Raw genomic sequence first — 16528 nt, forward strand, 5'->3', positions numbered from 1 at the left:
ACGTAGCAAAATAAAACATACACTAGATATTAAGTTAGACCTTCAGGAATGTAAGAATTGCAATGAATTTGGTGTAGTAATCCGAATAAACATACAGAGAGACGAAAAATCCAAAAAAAAAAAAGTTTTATCTCCCATTGCTTTTATTAAGATGCTTACATGAATTTTTATTAATTATCTCCCATGTATAAACATAATCTATAATTACTACAATTCTAACAATTTTATTTTATTATATTAATTAATATATAGGATAGACAAATAAATAAAAAAAATTGAAAATATATAAATTTTATCTTTCGTTGCTTAATTTTTGATTTTTTTCTGTATTAAATAAAACAATAAATAAAAAAATAAAAACTCACTTGTCACTTTTAAAACAAATCAAAGAAAAATCACTTGACACTGTTCAAAGAAACGAAACACCTGAGGCCAGTAAAATAGGGGAATTAAACGCGACGTCGCCCAGCGACGGGCGTTTTACACGTCGGTCTATCGTAAACTGAGCGGACAGGTGCATACCAGTAGTATTTACATGAAATGACGTCGGAAAACTTGGAAAACTCACAGGGAAACTAAGTTGAATGATACAGTGCTTTTGTAGCGTCGGTATAAGGCATTTGATTTACATGAGGGTTTTATTTTAATGGGTAACGATAGAACGGTAACCTCGCCTGCGCTATCGATATATGCGATCCGAACACCAGTTTTTTTTAATGAATAATAATGGAATGACAATCCCTGCGCTAACGGTATACGCTGGGGAGAAAGGGATTGTTAGTAATGGAGACTAAAATCCCATTGCTAGCAATATACCCAACCAGGTCACCTCCTTATAGTTCCCCCTGGAAACTGTCATGGTTAATTTCTGATGAGTTCATCATGATGGGCTAACTGGCCTGTTTTCATTCTCATGTATCACCCTTCACTGGTGCTCCGCCAGAATTAGAATTTACACCATAGGAACTCATGAACTACATATAATAAATCCGTCGAGTTTGGATTCGTTCGATAAGTCTAGTTATAAATTATAATACTGTGTGATTCCCAGAGTTTCATAATAAAGCCAAAAGGCTACAACAGCTAGTTTTTAGCGCCGTTTTTAGTTTTTTTTTTTTTTTTTATGTAATAACCAGATTAATAACATCATCTGCCACTCAAAAACCACTATTTCATCAAACCAGAACATAACATGTAAGCGAGCTTCTTATTGGTATGAATAAGACAAGCTGATAGTACCTATCTATGCCAGTTACACATAATACTAAAAAAAATATCGATGTAAATTTTAAAGATACAATTTAGTAAAAATTTATCTAAGGACAACCAAGAATAAAATTTAAATTAGTTCTAATTTAAGTTCTATTACAAATTTAGTTTATACTGGTCCTTAGTTACTATAATTTCGCTATAAAATCAAACGAAAATTTTAATTTGACACGTAGAGATAGGGCATGGCGTATTAGAATGGTGCCCAAATTACATCATTGGTTTATTTACGCGCTGGTTGCCCGCAATTTCGCCGGCACCGAAGCACCGCCTGCTATTTCCGTGAGAATTTGGAATCCCTTCTAGAGGATACCTATGTCCTTTGTAAGTTTAATATATCTTAGCTCCTTAATCGATTACTATGAAACTTAATATACACGAACTATAAGGGATGGAAAAGGGGATAGGATGCTTATCATCTCGGTCTGTGATCAAATCACGGTCAAGTGATCATTATATTAGCCGTTAACTATCCGTTGCTGAACATAAGCCTCCCCCATTTTGGGCCCCCATGGGCTTTGCCAGTAGTTGTCACGTTTGGCAGGCAGATTTACAACCGCTGTTAAGATTTAGTGATGTTTTAATTGGGACGCTGCTGCCCATCACTCGCCCTCCCTTAGTCGGCTTTTACTACACCCTTAGTTGCCTTTTACGAGACCCACGGAAAAGGAAGGGATGGCCCATTCTATGTCGGGACCACGCAGCGACGGAGGTTATTGTTATATGGTTATATTATAGTTATAAATGCGGCAAATAGGTTTATTTAAAAATTCAAGTTTTCAATTCTACCTCTTTAATGTGTCGTTGAGTCGTAAGTCATTTAGGACAAATAATTGTTTATGCACCTAGGTACTAGGTATATAAGCCACATGACAGAGAAACAATCATCTGTTGTTCTATACATCAATGTAGATAAAAAAACACCAATTAAGTATGTGAGTTGACAAGAAACGTTTCTATAGATGTTTAATTTTAGAATTTAATATTTCTCATGGATCGTCGCAACAATTAAATGCTAAATGGCGTAGATCGTGACTGAAATTTTATATTTTAATTCAACAGAACCTTCATTAGGATTATCAGTCTTTTTATTCTATCAGGAATTGCGAACAAACGAGAGTCCAATTTGTATTTTATTTTTATAACACAGGGAACGAGCGGCTCACCTGATAGTAAGTGACTACTACCGCCCATGATCACCCACAACACTAGAAGCAATGCAGTCGACCTTTTAAAAATGAATATGCTCTTTTCTTGAAGGTTATTATGTCGTATCGGTTCGGAAATACTGCTGCAGGAAGTTGATTTCAAAGAGAGGTTGTGTGAGGCAGAAAGTGCCTTGAAAAACGCGCAATGGAGGACCGCCACTCATCTAGATAGATGGGATGGAACTTTTGTTTGTGGCGGGTTGTACGGTGGTGAAAATCAGCAGCAGGTATCAATTTGAACAATTACTCACAGCACACCCATACACTGTCATATATAAACTTGAATACACTATGCCCATAAGAAAAATACTATTGTCCTACCGCCCACGTCATTTCTAACGCGTTACTTTTATTAATTGACTCTTTATTACATCAGTTAAAGAATAATGCTCAGAGGAATTGTTCAATATGATGCCCACGGCCACTTTCTACCATCAACTCGCCATCGACAGGGAGTTCACCCCTATACTCTAGAGCCTAGATAGTCGCGTACAACGCGGTTTCAGAGATGTTTCCTCTCACGAACGCTTAGGTTATGGAATGAGCTTCCTGTTGAGGTTCTTCTAAATAAGGCTTTCTTTTTTTTCTTCAGGGTCAGTAAGGCGCGCGTAATGCCCCTGGTATTGCAGGCGTTCATAGGCTACGGAAACTACTTACAGTCAGGTGGGCTGTATGCCTGTTTGCCATTCCAGTGGTATTTTTTTATGGGTAAAAATGGTATGGTAACCCCGCCTGCGCTAACGGGATACGCTGGCGAAACACCAGTGAAGGGTGATAGATGAGAATGAAAACAAGTCAGTTAGCCCATCATGATGAATTCATCAGGAATTAACCGTGATAGTTTTCAGGGAGAACCGCGAGGAGGTTGACCTGGTTGGGTATATTGCTAGCAATGGGTTTTTCAGTCCCCATTACTAACAATCCCTTTCCTCCCTCCCACTGGTATTAAAAAAAATACAAAATGTATAAAAAGGGCAAAAGACAGTTATATTGTCGAAACAATCTCTTCCAATCAACCTCTGGGTTGAGAAGAAAGGGGGGAAGCAGTTTTATTTCATTTACTATACCAGTAACACTAGTGATTTCAAAAAATGTTTAAAAGCAGCTTTTGAGTTTATCCATCACATACAATCAAACATTTCATCCATAATAATTAGCATAGACATATTCATAATCTGTCAAACGTCAAAAGCACTATCACAATAAGCCGCTTAGTCAACGTAAGGGCTATTTACAAGAAGAGTTCCACAGGCGTTTCTTATTATTAATAACCCCAAGTGCATTTATCATACTGTTCACTGCGACTTTTGCTAAACAAAAGGTTGAAATGTCAACTTTAATGTCAAGTAATAAATCAGCATGCCGTTGGTGGGAGCCGGCCCTTGCTCAACTAGATGTCCAGGTATATTCACCGTTATGTTATTGCTTCGTACAGTACTAGCTTACACAATTACATAAGAATGTTTATGCCGAAGTAATAAATAATATAAGGATAAGCAAGCTGAATTGGTAATGGGCTGGTCACATAGCTCGAAGAATCGACAACCGATGGGGAAGAAAGGTTCTTGAGTGGCGACCCCGTACGGTCTACTCCCACTAGATGGAGTGACGACCTCAAATGCATTGCAGGAAGTTAGTGGATGTAGGTGGCTTAGGACCGTTCATTATGTCACTCTATGGGGGAGGCTTATGTTCAGCAGTGGACAGATGATGGCTGAGATGATGAACAGATGATATAATTCTACATACATACAACTCAGTCGTCCAGTCCACTGCTGAACATAGGCCTTCCCCTATTCTGTAGCTTTTCGGCAGACGGATTGGCAATCGTAGTTTTTTTTTAATAATAATGAAAAAGTAACCTCGCCTGCGACAACGGTACATGCTAACGGGGCACCAGTGAGGGATGATAGGTGAGAATGAAAAGGCAGGTCAGTTAGCTCATCGTGATTAATACACCTGGAAATCAGCACGATGGTTTCCAGGGAGGATCATGTGGAGGTTGTCTTGATAGGGTATATTGCTAGCAATGGGAGTAGTCATACAACCAACCTAATGCGGATAACGCGGAAGCATTATTATCAATCCCTTTCACCCCCCCCCCCCATCAGTCAGATTTGAAAAAACCTTTTTGCATTTGGTGGTTCATTTTTTAAGGATATTTATAGATTATATACACAAAAATACGATACGAGCACAAGCGAAGCCGCGGGATACGGCTAGTAGCAGTAATATTGTACATATTCAGACAACAAACGATCGATTGAATATTCCAATTTTTCAATTCTAAAACGGCTTCATTAATTAACAAATACTTGCAATCCATTCTTTTTTCTAACATTTTTAGAAGGATGTTTTAGTACACAATTTAAGAGTTTCGTATGTAAATTATATTGTGATATTGATTTCACCTTGTATTTTTAACACATACAATAATAACCGTCTGATAATATTTGTAACTACTTAGTGATAATGTGATGAACACAGGCGTAAACAGAATTGATAAATACCTATATCTTTTTTTTTAATTTTAACTATAACTTTTAATTTACGATAGCTTAATTTAAAAGATAGATTAACTTAAAATCGCGTCTAACATATGTTAAAGAAAGAAAATAATATATTTATTTAAGTAAATTTATATTTAAGCATTGTAGAATAGTAATTTTTTTTTTTATTACCGCTCATTAGAAACGCAATTTCAGTCAAGAAGAACGGACATGAAACTCAGCTGTTAACTTTTTTAAAAATTATATAAATAATTAATTTATGTGAATAGTTTATGTTTAAATAAATGAAAATCTATATTATTATAAATTTGCAAAAGATGCTTTTTTTATTATACAGCACTATCATGCCTACTTGTACAACAATTAGTCCATTACCTTAAGGTTGTCTTGAAAAGATTGCTCTCAGCAATAAGACCGCCTTACTGTACTTATACAATTGTATCGTTGTGTTTGTAAATTGTCTTGTTTATTTCCTTTATTGTATAATGCAAATAAAGTATGCTCATTCATTCATTCATTCATTTATTAAAGACTTTTAATAAATTTATAATAATATAGATTTTCATTTATTTAACAAAATTTATTACTTTATAATAAAAGTAATTAAATAAATATTACACAGACTAAGCAATATTTAATCATTAAGAATTTCGTTGAATACTGTTTAGTTAAAGTAACAATACATCAAGTTCAATACTGTAGTATTTTAAATATTTTATGTAGTAAGACCGACCAAACATTTAAAATTAATACAAACACAAAATACGTAATAGAACAACGAATACCAAGAATTATTACGAGTGTTATATCAGCAGGCTCTGAATTAAAAGGTTAACCAACATAATGTTGTTTCATAAAAGAAAATGGTGGAGAGCTTTCTGGGTTTATGGCCTAGTTTGACGGCGTCGTCGACGTCGTATTGTCACTATTTTATGAATACTCATTAAGTATGCCATTTAGTCTTCTATTTCACTACGTAAGGCGTGAATAGAACCAACAATTTTTAACTTGTACATACCAACCTGTACCTATCGTACACTAATGTTTGGCATGAAAACAAATAAACAATTTTAAGGGGAGTAAAGAGCTTTTTCAGGGTTGGCAACGCACGCGTAATACCTCTGGTATTGCTGGTGTTCATAGTCGTTGCCACCTCAGTGTGATAAGTCTTTCTCCGTAAGGAGAGTTTTGCCAGTAGTTGCCACGCTTGGCAGGCGGGTTGACAACCGTAGTTTGGTATTTACAGATGTTTTAAGAGGGACGCTACTGTCCATCCCTCCACTATAAGCTCCCTTAGTCGTCTCTTACGACACCTATCCTCCATCCAATATACGTAATACTTAAATGGAACAGCATATCCGACTGATATGGGCGATATCGAAATGGGTGATAAACGTTTTACCGCCATCGTTATCCAGAAAAACCCAATATATAGATATCGGAGTGGTACTGATATTACTCACGTCTAGTAGAAAAATGTTTTTACTCGGTTAATGAATATTTTGAATATTTTAAATATGTGATTCAATTAATGTAATTGGTAAAATTATTGTAATTTGTAATCTGTATAATTTATTATTAATACGTGAATATATTGACATTTATATAATATGACGATTTAAGTAAAATAGTATTAGCATAGTATAGTGGCACAACTAAATCAATTTTGTATGCCAGATTCTGGTGAAAAATGTGAACAATATTTAAATATTATATACCATCTTTTATACCATTTTTCAAACAAAATAAAGCTATTTGTAGTAGGCACATCTATAAATATAGATGTATATAGGACTGTGAACACCTAAACCACCATATTACACGTGGTTATTAAATTTCAACCTCGGCTAATTGAGTTAAAACTAAGTTTGATAGCATAACGATCGGGTCTCTCCCCCGAGTACTAACCTGGCCCTATTTTATAATAAAAAAACCCGTTTATTTTTCATCAAACGTTTTCATAATTTACTGTTGAGTGATCAAAGTACTTAAGTTTTAATATATTCTTATATGCTTTAATAGAAGACTGGGACTAGAGGACTAGATCATTATTAGTGATTAAGTATTAACATAATTTTTAAGTATACTTACTAACTTAAACGGATCCAAGTTTCTAAATTAAATAAATAAATTTAATATTCCATATTCAAATCTCTCACTTATTTTTTTTTTTTTTCATTTTATCTATGGTCAGTCGTCGTCTAGTTCAATTTTCAATCGACTTAAAAAAAGTTTCCTAATTCGATTGTATTTTTTTATGTGCGTTATCTGACTGAGTCAGTTCTTAACCAATTTGGAAGATTCTTTCTTTTTATCTGAAAGGATATAGTGGACTCAAGACTTTATTTTAATAATTTATTTTTATTTTAATCTGATTTTAATCAGTTTAGTAGTTTAGTTTTTAGATCAAAATGCCTGATTTTGTCACAACTGAAGTCGATTTCTGTCATCAATTGTCAAATCATTGTGATTGCTTAAGGCGCTATAAGGCAATAAACAAACTCACTTGCATATTTATAATATTAATAATAAAAAAAAACAGTAGGATTAATAAGGCGATTGACATCGGATATACACAGAAATGATTTCAAGCACGTAACTAACATAGAAGAGCTTAGGTCGACCTCCACGTGGTTCCCCCTGGAAACCATCGTGAACAATTCTTGTTGAATTCGTCACGATGGGCTAACTGACCTACTTCATCCTCACCTATCATCCTTCACTGGTGCCCCGCCGGTGTATACCGATAGCGCGGGTGGAGCTACCATTCCATTATCATCCATTAAAAAGAACATAGAAGAGCAAAATGTACTCAAATAATAATTTTCATCAGTATCATCATATTTAACTTTAACAGCCTTTAACTGTCCACTGCTGAACATAACCCTACCTCTTGGGGGGTTTGCCAGTAGTTGCCATGCTTAGCAGGCGGATTGGCAACAGCAGTCAGGTTTTACAGATGTTTTAAGAGGAACGCTGCTGTCTATCCCTCGCCGTCCCTTAGTTGCCTCTTGCGACACCCACGGGATAGGAAGAGATGGTCTATTCTATGCTGGGACCACACGGAAAATACTCATTTTCACACACAGAAGAAGAGAAAAATGCTGGGTCAATTTTTATGACATGACAATTTTTAATGACGATTTTTAGAAAGAAAAATAGACGGCAAAAGAGGAAAGGCAATAATGAGGAGTAACTACATGGGACAGATAAAGGAAACACTAGGCGTCATGTCGTATAACGAGGTCAAAGATATGGCCTGGGATAGAGCTGGCTGGAAGGGAATGCATGAATTAGTTGTACAGACAAAAGGAAACTCTTAAATGAAAAGAGAGAGAGAGAATATTGATAAGGATGCATGTACCTACTCACGTAGACTGGGGGAAAGGGATTGTTAGTATTGGAGACTGAGAATCCTATTGCTAGCAATATACCCAACCAGGTCGACATCCTCGCGGTTCCCCCTGGAAACTATCATGGTTAATTCCTGATGAATTCATCATGATGGGCTAACTGGCCTGTTTTCATTCTCATCTATCACCCTTCACTGGTGCTCCGCCAGCGTATCCCATTAGTGCAGGCGGGGTTACCATACCATTTTCACCCATCAAAACAACTCACGTAGAATTGGTTATAAACTGGTACCTCTTATAAATCTCAAATATATAGGTACTAAGAGATGTGTCGAAATACATATTTTAATTTTTTTTAAGCAACTTAGAATGGCAAATAAACTGACGGCCCACCTGATGGAAAGTGGTAACCGTCGCCTATAGATATGAGCAATACCATGGACATAACAGAGTATATATATATTTGCTATGTATTTTTCAATGCTCCACGTTAGCTTCAATATAAACTTATGCTAACCTGAAGACTAGATGCAATTTCCACTTCTGTTACCGCTCGGAACCGGTAGTAGGGCACGGCCTACATAGTAGATGCAACTCACATTTTGTTGCGTTTACATTAAATCAGTGGTTCCCAAACTTTACATTGCACCTCTTTGTAGTGTAAATAGGCGTTGCAAGGTTTTTTTGTAAATAATAATCTTTTACCTCTTTTTTGCTTATCTCTATTTATGTCTGTTGTTATTGGTGTGCTGTAAGTAATGCAAATAAATTATCTATCTATCAAAGGGATCTTATTTTATCTTCTCCGAAAATTTCCTAATGTTGTAAAAAATACCTGTACTTTTAGTCTATAAGGGCGTCTTGACAAAGTAGAAAATATTTAAGTGAGCTGTGAAGGAAAGTTTGGAAACCTCTGGACTAACTTTAAAAGCTCTCTCTAAAGCTGTGGATTATATATATATGGAAAGATATATGAGGTACATTATTTACTTAGTTATTTTATGTTCTAGTTTAAAATAGAAATTTCATATTTTCTATAAAGAACTCGTGCGAAGCCGGGGCGGATTGTTAGTAATATAACAGAATTCCCGCGCAACACTTTATAATTATTAAGAAACGTTCAAAACTATCTCGCTGTCTATATTTTCATAAAGAATACAGTTAACAAGATATAATACCTTGCTCCTACAAAAAAAAAATTACGTCAGACAGGGCTGTACAGGCTTCATTCCATTTGCCTACCTATCCTTTCATAAAAACGATAAGAAAAAAAATAGCGACTTTGACGCACACGGACAAACAATGATTTACTTTTTTTTTAAATATGTACTTTGATTTTTTTTTGGATTTTGATGATATTCCATATTGGACTTTAAGAAAAGAACCCATTCAGAAACATACATTGGTCATAATAATTTAAGAGATTTCATAATTTAAAGGAGATTGTTTCAAGACTTGGCAGCATGGTCTCTGACCTTAGCCTATTCCTCTGAGATACAAATGCACCGAAAAATAAATATATCTTATGGAGATCATTAGAATAAAAATATTTTAATTTAGAACAATTTTGTTTCGCAATGTGCAATGTCATAAACATATTTAATCTCTGCTCACCCCAGGATCAGCGGCGGGGCTTTCAGCTATGGCCAGTATGTATAAGAGCACATGTGCCTTAAAAGGGGAACAGGGATTATTTGTCCTCCTCCCCCCTCCCCCCGCCCCGAAAAATAATTTTGAATATGCTTATGAGCAACGAGATTACTAACACCTTTATTTTAATCATATTATTACAAATTTATAGTGAACTAGCTAGCTTTTTCTTGCTATGTTGTACACATAAATTTCTAAAAGTAGGAAACCAATGAAAGGACCACTTGTAGGTGGCATATCAAATTAATACACATTTTGAATTAATTTTTAAATTAAACCTTTAAGAATACAATTGGGAGCAGTAATTTTAGCGTGACACCATAACAAACATACAGGTAGGCAGAACGAATATGCATGTCTAGTTCAGGTACAGCAATTTCAATCGCCACAAAATCTATATGAAACTAATACTGGGATAAGATACACAATATTTATAAATGTATCATCTATGTATTTATAAGTGCAATAAAGAATATATATAAATATAGTGGAAAAAAAATTAAAAATAAAATTTCTTCAAGTCATAACACAGTGAATGCTCACTTCTTTTTATATTTGGATCACTTAAAATCATAGTTTTATATTTTTATACAACATAGAATGGCAAACAAGCTGACGGCCCACCTGATGGAAAGTGGTAACCATCGCCTATAGACATGAGCAGTACCATGGACATAACAGAGTATACTGTTTCGCTCATGATACCCCCCATGCGTTGCCATTCCTGAGGACTCAGGTGTTATTCCTCTGTACCCAGTAAATTCACGAAACACGTGTTTTACATATAATTACTGTAATGTTATTATATCGAAAAGGAATTTAATTATATGAGTTTTCAATATCCAATTAAAATAAAAAAAAATATTCAATATAATTTTTATAAAAGTAAAAAATAAATAAAAATTATAAAATTGACTGCTGGGGTACCTCTGCCTCATTGATGTCGAATGAGGTGTTTGCACAGTTATATTTCGGTTTGAAAGATGGGATATGATAATGAAATTACAGGTTACAGAGGCATAACACATGCATCCCCAGAAATGGCAATGCATGAGGGGTATCATGAGCGAGACAGTATACCGTTATGCCCATGGTACTGTTCATGACTATAGACGAAAGTTACCACTTTCCGTCAGGTGAGCCCATCAGCTTGTTTGCTATTCTAAGTTGTAAAAAAAGACATTGTGCTATGAAAAGATTTCTTAGATTATTGTTAATGGCGGTTAGTAATAAATAAAATTAAATGATAAAAATAAAAAAACTTACAACACAAATAAATGGTGCTGGTGCCATTTTAGTTTTACCTGTTAATAAATAAAAATAAAGTAATGAAGAAATGAAAATAATTTATTCATAATTATAGAATATTTTTGGTTTACACATATCCATTTTTACAAACTTTTACTTGCTTTAGTATGTAAATCTTTTCATTTAAAATTTGTCATTATTTTAATCTCCTGCTGGTGTCAGACTGCTTTGAAGTATTATGATACCACAGAGCTAGTCTGATGATGAACATAGAAGGTGGTCACAGGTACTTGTGTATTACACATGATAATTCTATCACATTTGTCAAGACAATTGCTCAATTGTTTAGACAAAAACATTATATGTTTTATTCATGTTCCATTGTTGTGAGCACCACAAAGGGATAACTTGTGTGGTGCTCACATCCTGTGTGCCCAGAGTTTAATAAAAAAGCCTAAATGTCATAAAAGGTTGCTTTTAAAAATATTTTTAACAGATTTTTTACTTTGCTCTTTCAGTAAACTTTCCAATAAAAATAATAATAATAATAATAACTAGGCATATGACACCAGAACAGCAGCAGTTTGCAGTTTGTTTTAAAAATATTACTGAAGTAGAAGTTTGTAAATATGTTTACATGTTATTTATTCAACAACACACAGACAGTTGTATGGATTTGAATAAATTTTGTTACACTAATAGACCATATTACAGATTAAAACTTTAGATACTTTTTAATCTATCTTACACAGTTAAATGTAAGGGATATTGCTGGTTAAAAATAAATATTAACATACATGAATGCTTTCAGTTTTTGTTATTAAATATATTATTACACTGTTTGTGTGCTATTAGAATATTTAATTAAAATAAAAATAAATAATAACAAAAGAAAATGTCGAATATAAAACATTAGGTTTTGTATATAAAAAAATATTTGTGTACTATAACATTTGAAAGACTTACTTTGTTGTCTACTTCAAGAAATCGAACGGAGCACCTATAACAAATAAAACTTAAATTAATTATGTAGTTCTATGTATGTTGAGAATTGTTATACCAAATATATGTGATTTATAAACAAAATAAAAGAAAAATTGCGTATTATTGTCTCGATTAAAACCTACCTTTATAATCAGTTGTAAAAACCGCATACCTAATTATTTACTAAAACATTTTAGCACAATAAAAGCAGCATTTTTATTGAATATTTATTATTTCGAAACACCAACATATTTTGAATTTTATTTGGATTTTTCTATTCAAATTAAACAAAACAACCTTGGGTGAAATTCACCAATCAATCAAATTTTGAACATTCCGTTTTAGTGATTTTCACATTTGTTGCTTATTACTTTAACAATGTTATCTTTCACGCAGTGAAACTGTCAAACTGTTAATATTATTTTGCGTCAATCGAAACATAGTGAACGAAATTTGCGTTCGGAAATATGGCATAAGTTAAGACATCTGTAGACGATCAATACAATAACAAATTTTTCTCTAGGACAAGAGATACATCGTCTATTTTATTTTACAGGTTGCAATAACTTATTGCAATAACCGTGAAAGAAAGCCATAAGATATTAGAATACCCATCTTCATCATAAATTACTTAAGATGGCGTTCTCTTAATTATTATATACTATATATTTCGCTTTTTTTTTTATCAAATTATTACAAAATAGTTTTTCTGTTCTGAGACACTAAACACCAGTCTTTTTATATGGTCATCGGATTGTCATATAATAATAAAATTTAGTAGAAAACGTTGCACCCATTATAAAATGGAAACGATATGTACCAAAAGCGACAGTAGTACACATGAAAAACAGTCACTGTTTTCTATTAGACAAGTCTTTAGCTTATTTATATATAGGTAAATATGTGTAAAAATGTGCTTATTTACACATATTAAATATATTTTATAAATATATGTAAATATATGTAGGTAAATATGTGTAAAAATGTGCTTATTTACACATATTAAATATATTTAATTACCTATATTCAAAGGTTGTCTAGAAGAGATTGTTTAGCAATAAGACCGCCTTTTGTACTACTCTATACTTATTGAAAATTCTTCAACAACTGTAATTTGGGTGCAATAAAGTGTTAAATAAATAAAGGTCAAAGATAAATACGCGAATTGTCTCCTAAGTCACTTACATATTAAATAATAATTCAGATTTAGTTTTAATACTAACCCTGAGTCATAATGGACAAATTTAATAAATGAAAGTCATACTTGTGAGAAACATTTTATTCGCAGTTGTAAAAACTGTACAGTCCTAACAAACTTATAAATTAACATTATATTATGGACCTTCCGCATGGCACTGCTGACAATATAAGCCACAACTCATCAATATGTTGGATTGCATTCCTACACTATGTTGCAACTTACTTTTCAACGTTTTTCATAAAACTTCAGTCAATCATTGTGAATATGTAAAAATTTTGATCGAAAAATGAATATGTAGTAAAAGTTTCAAAACGTGTTTACAATATGCCAATTATTTTACACAATCGATACATAGTATATTCATGAGGATGTTTGAAAAACTCATTGATTATGTAAATTTGAACACAATACAACCGCTTCTTACTCTAAAAAATGGGGTAAAAATGTTATAGTATGTAATGTATTTACATTTGAAAAAAGCACCGTTTTTGACACAGGCGTTTTAATATGAATAGAATATTCAAGATTTATTGTTTTTAAGTGTAGCAAAATGTGGTAATTTAATGTAACTGAATGTTGGGCTAAAAACATATCTGCACTATAGAAGAAATTTAATGTAACATTCTATAGAAATACAGTATTCACTCGAGACATTACCACCATTATGATTAAGCGTATAAACAAACAAAAAAAAATTGAAAATACATTGCTCTTGATCTTATAACAAAAATGAATAATCCATATATTATTATTTCTGTGTAGCAAAAATTGGAAATGCCCTATATTTCTGTTAATCAAAAGCACATATTATAATACCATAAAGTTAGTATAGGGTTCACTAATACAGTTAAATAAAAAAAAAAAAAACTGTTTAATACTCCTATTTAAATAAAGTTTTAACAATTTAAATTATTATATATTCGAATGGATTTTACTTGCTATGTTATATTGTATTAACAATAATATAAGGGTCAACAAAAACTAAAATCGATTTATATGTACATTAGAACTAATTTTTTTTTTTTTATATATAACATGACGATGCAATCGGACTAAGTATCCACTTGGGGTTCGTATGTGAGTGAACTAAAACTAGAGTCAAGACGATTTTCAAAATGCAACACCACACCATGGTGATTATATAAAATGAAATGCACTGTGCTGATGGAAATATAGCTTCATTCATAAGAGAATAGGGTTCAAAATTGACCATTTCAATTGTTCATAACGTAATCAATAGAACAATTTGTATTTTGCTATTTAGTATTTAGTTGTAGTGCAATAGAAGAAACTTGCCAGAATAAAATAATATTGCGAAAAAAGTATAGGAGAAATTCTTTTACCAATTATTATTATATCATTGATAAGGTCACTTCTCGTTTAAATTAATTTTTTTTTACCACTGAGCAAATATCTCCCAAACACCGAATTACGATAAATTATATTTCTACAAAATTATTGTCACCTTGATAGAATAAACATCATTTCACACGTGTGTGTGAAAATTTAAGAAATAAAATGTATTCGAATTTCAAATGTTAATTTTTGCTGTTACGTGACGTTTGTCCTATCATGGGTGACTATTTTTCTTACGCCTATTCGATTGCATAGGCGTCCTGCACGATTGCGTATAGCAATATTAAATAAACATTTACACGTCATATTATATTATAAGTGTTACGCTAATAGAAATAAATAAATATTTAGAATAAATGATTCAATTCGACCCTGCACCTAACTGATAGTGACTAAAATCAACTACATACATTTTATATACAAAACTATACGAAAGTGTCGTTAAATAAAAGTAAACGGGTAATGCATTAATCATAATTCGTTGCAATACAACACAAAATATAATAAATAATAGATATCTATTAACATTCAACAATTATAAACTAATGGAAGTGTGACGAGCGTTCCGGTGTCTCAAATTCAATCATTATTCAAGTAAAAAAAAAAAAAATAATGATTATTGATTTAGTTTTAATTACATGTTGTGTATATATATATATATATATATATATATATATATATATATATATATATATATATATATATATATATATATATTTGAATGCTCGTAACACTTCTGGAGGTTTATTTACTCGACCATTAAGTTTATTGTACTGTTTGCTAATAAACTCAATGTGACGTAGTATTTAAATCGAGCGATATTAAACCCAGTGTCCATATATTTAAGGGCCGATATACATCGGCAGGGATATGTTGCGAACATTTCAAATGGGCCGCGTGAAATTCGCGGGGAACATGCCCTTCTCGTTGGTCGACTCCTTGATCCCCATTAACCAGCCTTCCTCCTGAAAGAACAAATTATAAAATATTTATTAAATAATTAATACTGGCGGCCTGTCCCGGCGTCGCACGGTGGACATTTTTAACATTTCCCTTCACTGCTCTGCTCCTATTGATCGTAGCGTGATGAAAAGTATACTATAACCTGTCCAGGAGTATGAAGAATAATTGTTCCAAGTTTCGTTAAAATCCGTCGAGTAGTTTTTGTTTCTATAACGAACATACAGACAGACAGACAAAAATTTTACTGATTGCATTTTTGGCATCAGTGTCGATCACTAATCACCGCCTGATAGTTATTTTGGAAATATATTTCATGTACAGAATTGACCTCTCTACAGATTTATTATAAGTATAGATAGATTAAACAGCTACTGTAAACATGACGAAATATAATTACCGATTTTGGAAAAATATAATAAACTACAAAAGTAATTTCTTTAAATATTTGACATCAATCATGGTTTGTTCATTAAAAAAGAAAATTGCAAAATTTGGATAAAAAAATTTCACGCTTTCAGATGTATGTTTTGTAATGTAGTGAAAGCTTAAGTATTTATTTTAGTATTACATAGTACATGAAAGTTAGGTTTTTTTTATGTAGCTTAGAATGACAAACAAGCTGACGGCCCGCCTGACGAAAAGTGGTAACCGTCGCTTATAGACATGAGCAGTACCGTGCACATAACAGAGTATACTGTTTCACCCATGATACACCCTATGCGTTGCCATTCCTGAGTACTCAGGTGTTATTCTTCTATATCCTGTAAATTCACGCCATATCCCACC

The 16528-nt window shown here is 32.8% G+C and overlaps 2 protein-coding genes across 6 annotated transcripts in view; both read right to left on the reverse strand.

Annotated features, from left to right (window-relative positions):
* The window catches only part of LOC113517875 (fatty-acid amide hydrolase 2-A-like), a 47005-nt gene extending 34450 nt beyond the window's left edge, over positions 1 to 12555 (reverse strand). The window contains exons 1-3 of one of the 3 annotated variants that reach the window (XM_052897555.1): positions 12366 to 12555; positions 12205 to 12238; positions 11257 to 11294 (exon numbers count right to left, since the gene is read on the reverse strand). The gene's annotated coding sequence lies outside the window, so the exon portion shown is untranslated. Of the gene's footprint in view, positions 1 to 365; positions 515 to 11256; positions 11295 to 12204; positions 12239 to 12365 lie in introns of those variants that run through there. The other 2 variants (XM_052897554.1, XM_052897553.1) reach the window with 2 other exon arrangements.
* Positions 12556 to 13486: 931 nt separating this feature from the next.
* LOC113515580 (myc box-dependent-interacting protein 1) overlaps positions 13487 to 16528 on the reverse strand; it is a 63820-nt gene continuing 60778 nt past the window's right edge. For all 3 annotated transcript variants that reach the window (XM_052897587.1, XM_052897586.1, XM_052897585.1), the window contains one exon: positions 13487 to 15744. In XM_052897587.1, coding sequence (XP_052753547.1) covers positions 15664 to 15744 — 81 coding nt within the window. In that variant the 3' untranslated portion in view covers positions 13487 to 15663. The remainder of the gene's footprint in view (positions 15745 to 16528) is intronic.

The sequence above is a fragment of the Galleria mellonella genome, unplaced genomic scaffold (genome assembly GCF_026898425.1).
Source record: "Galleria mellonella isolate WM207_F2 unplaced genomic scaffold, CSIRO_AGI_GalMel_v1 utg37, whole genome shotgun sequence".
Lineage (NCBI taxonomy): Eukaryota > Metazoa > Arthropoda > Insecta > Lepidoptera > Pyralidae > Galleria > Galleria mellonella.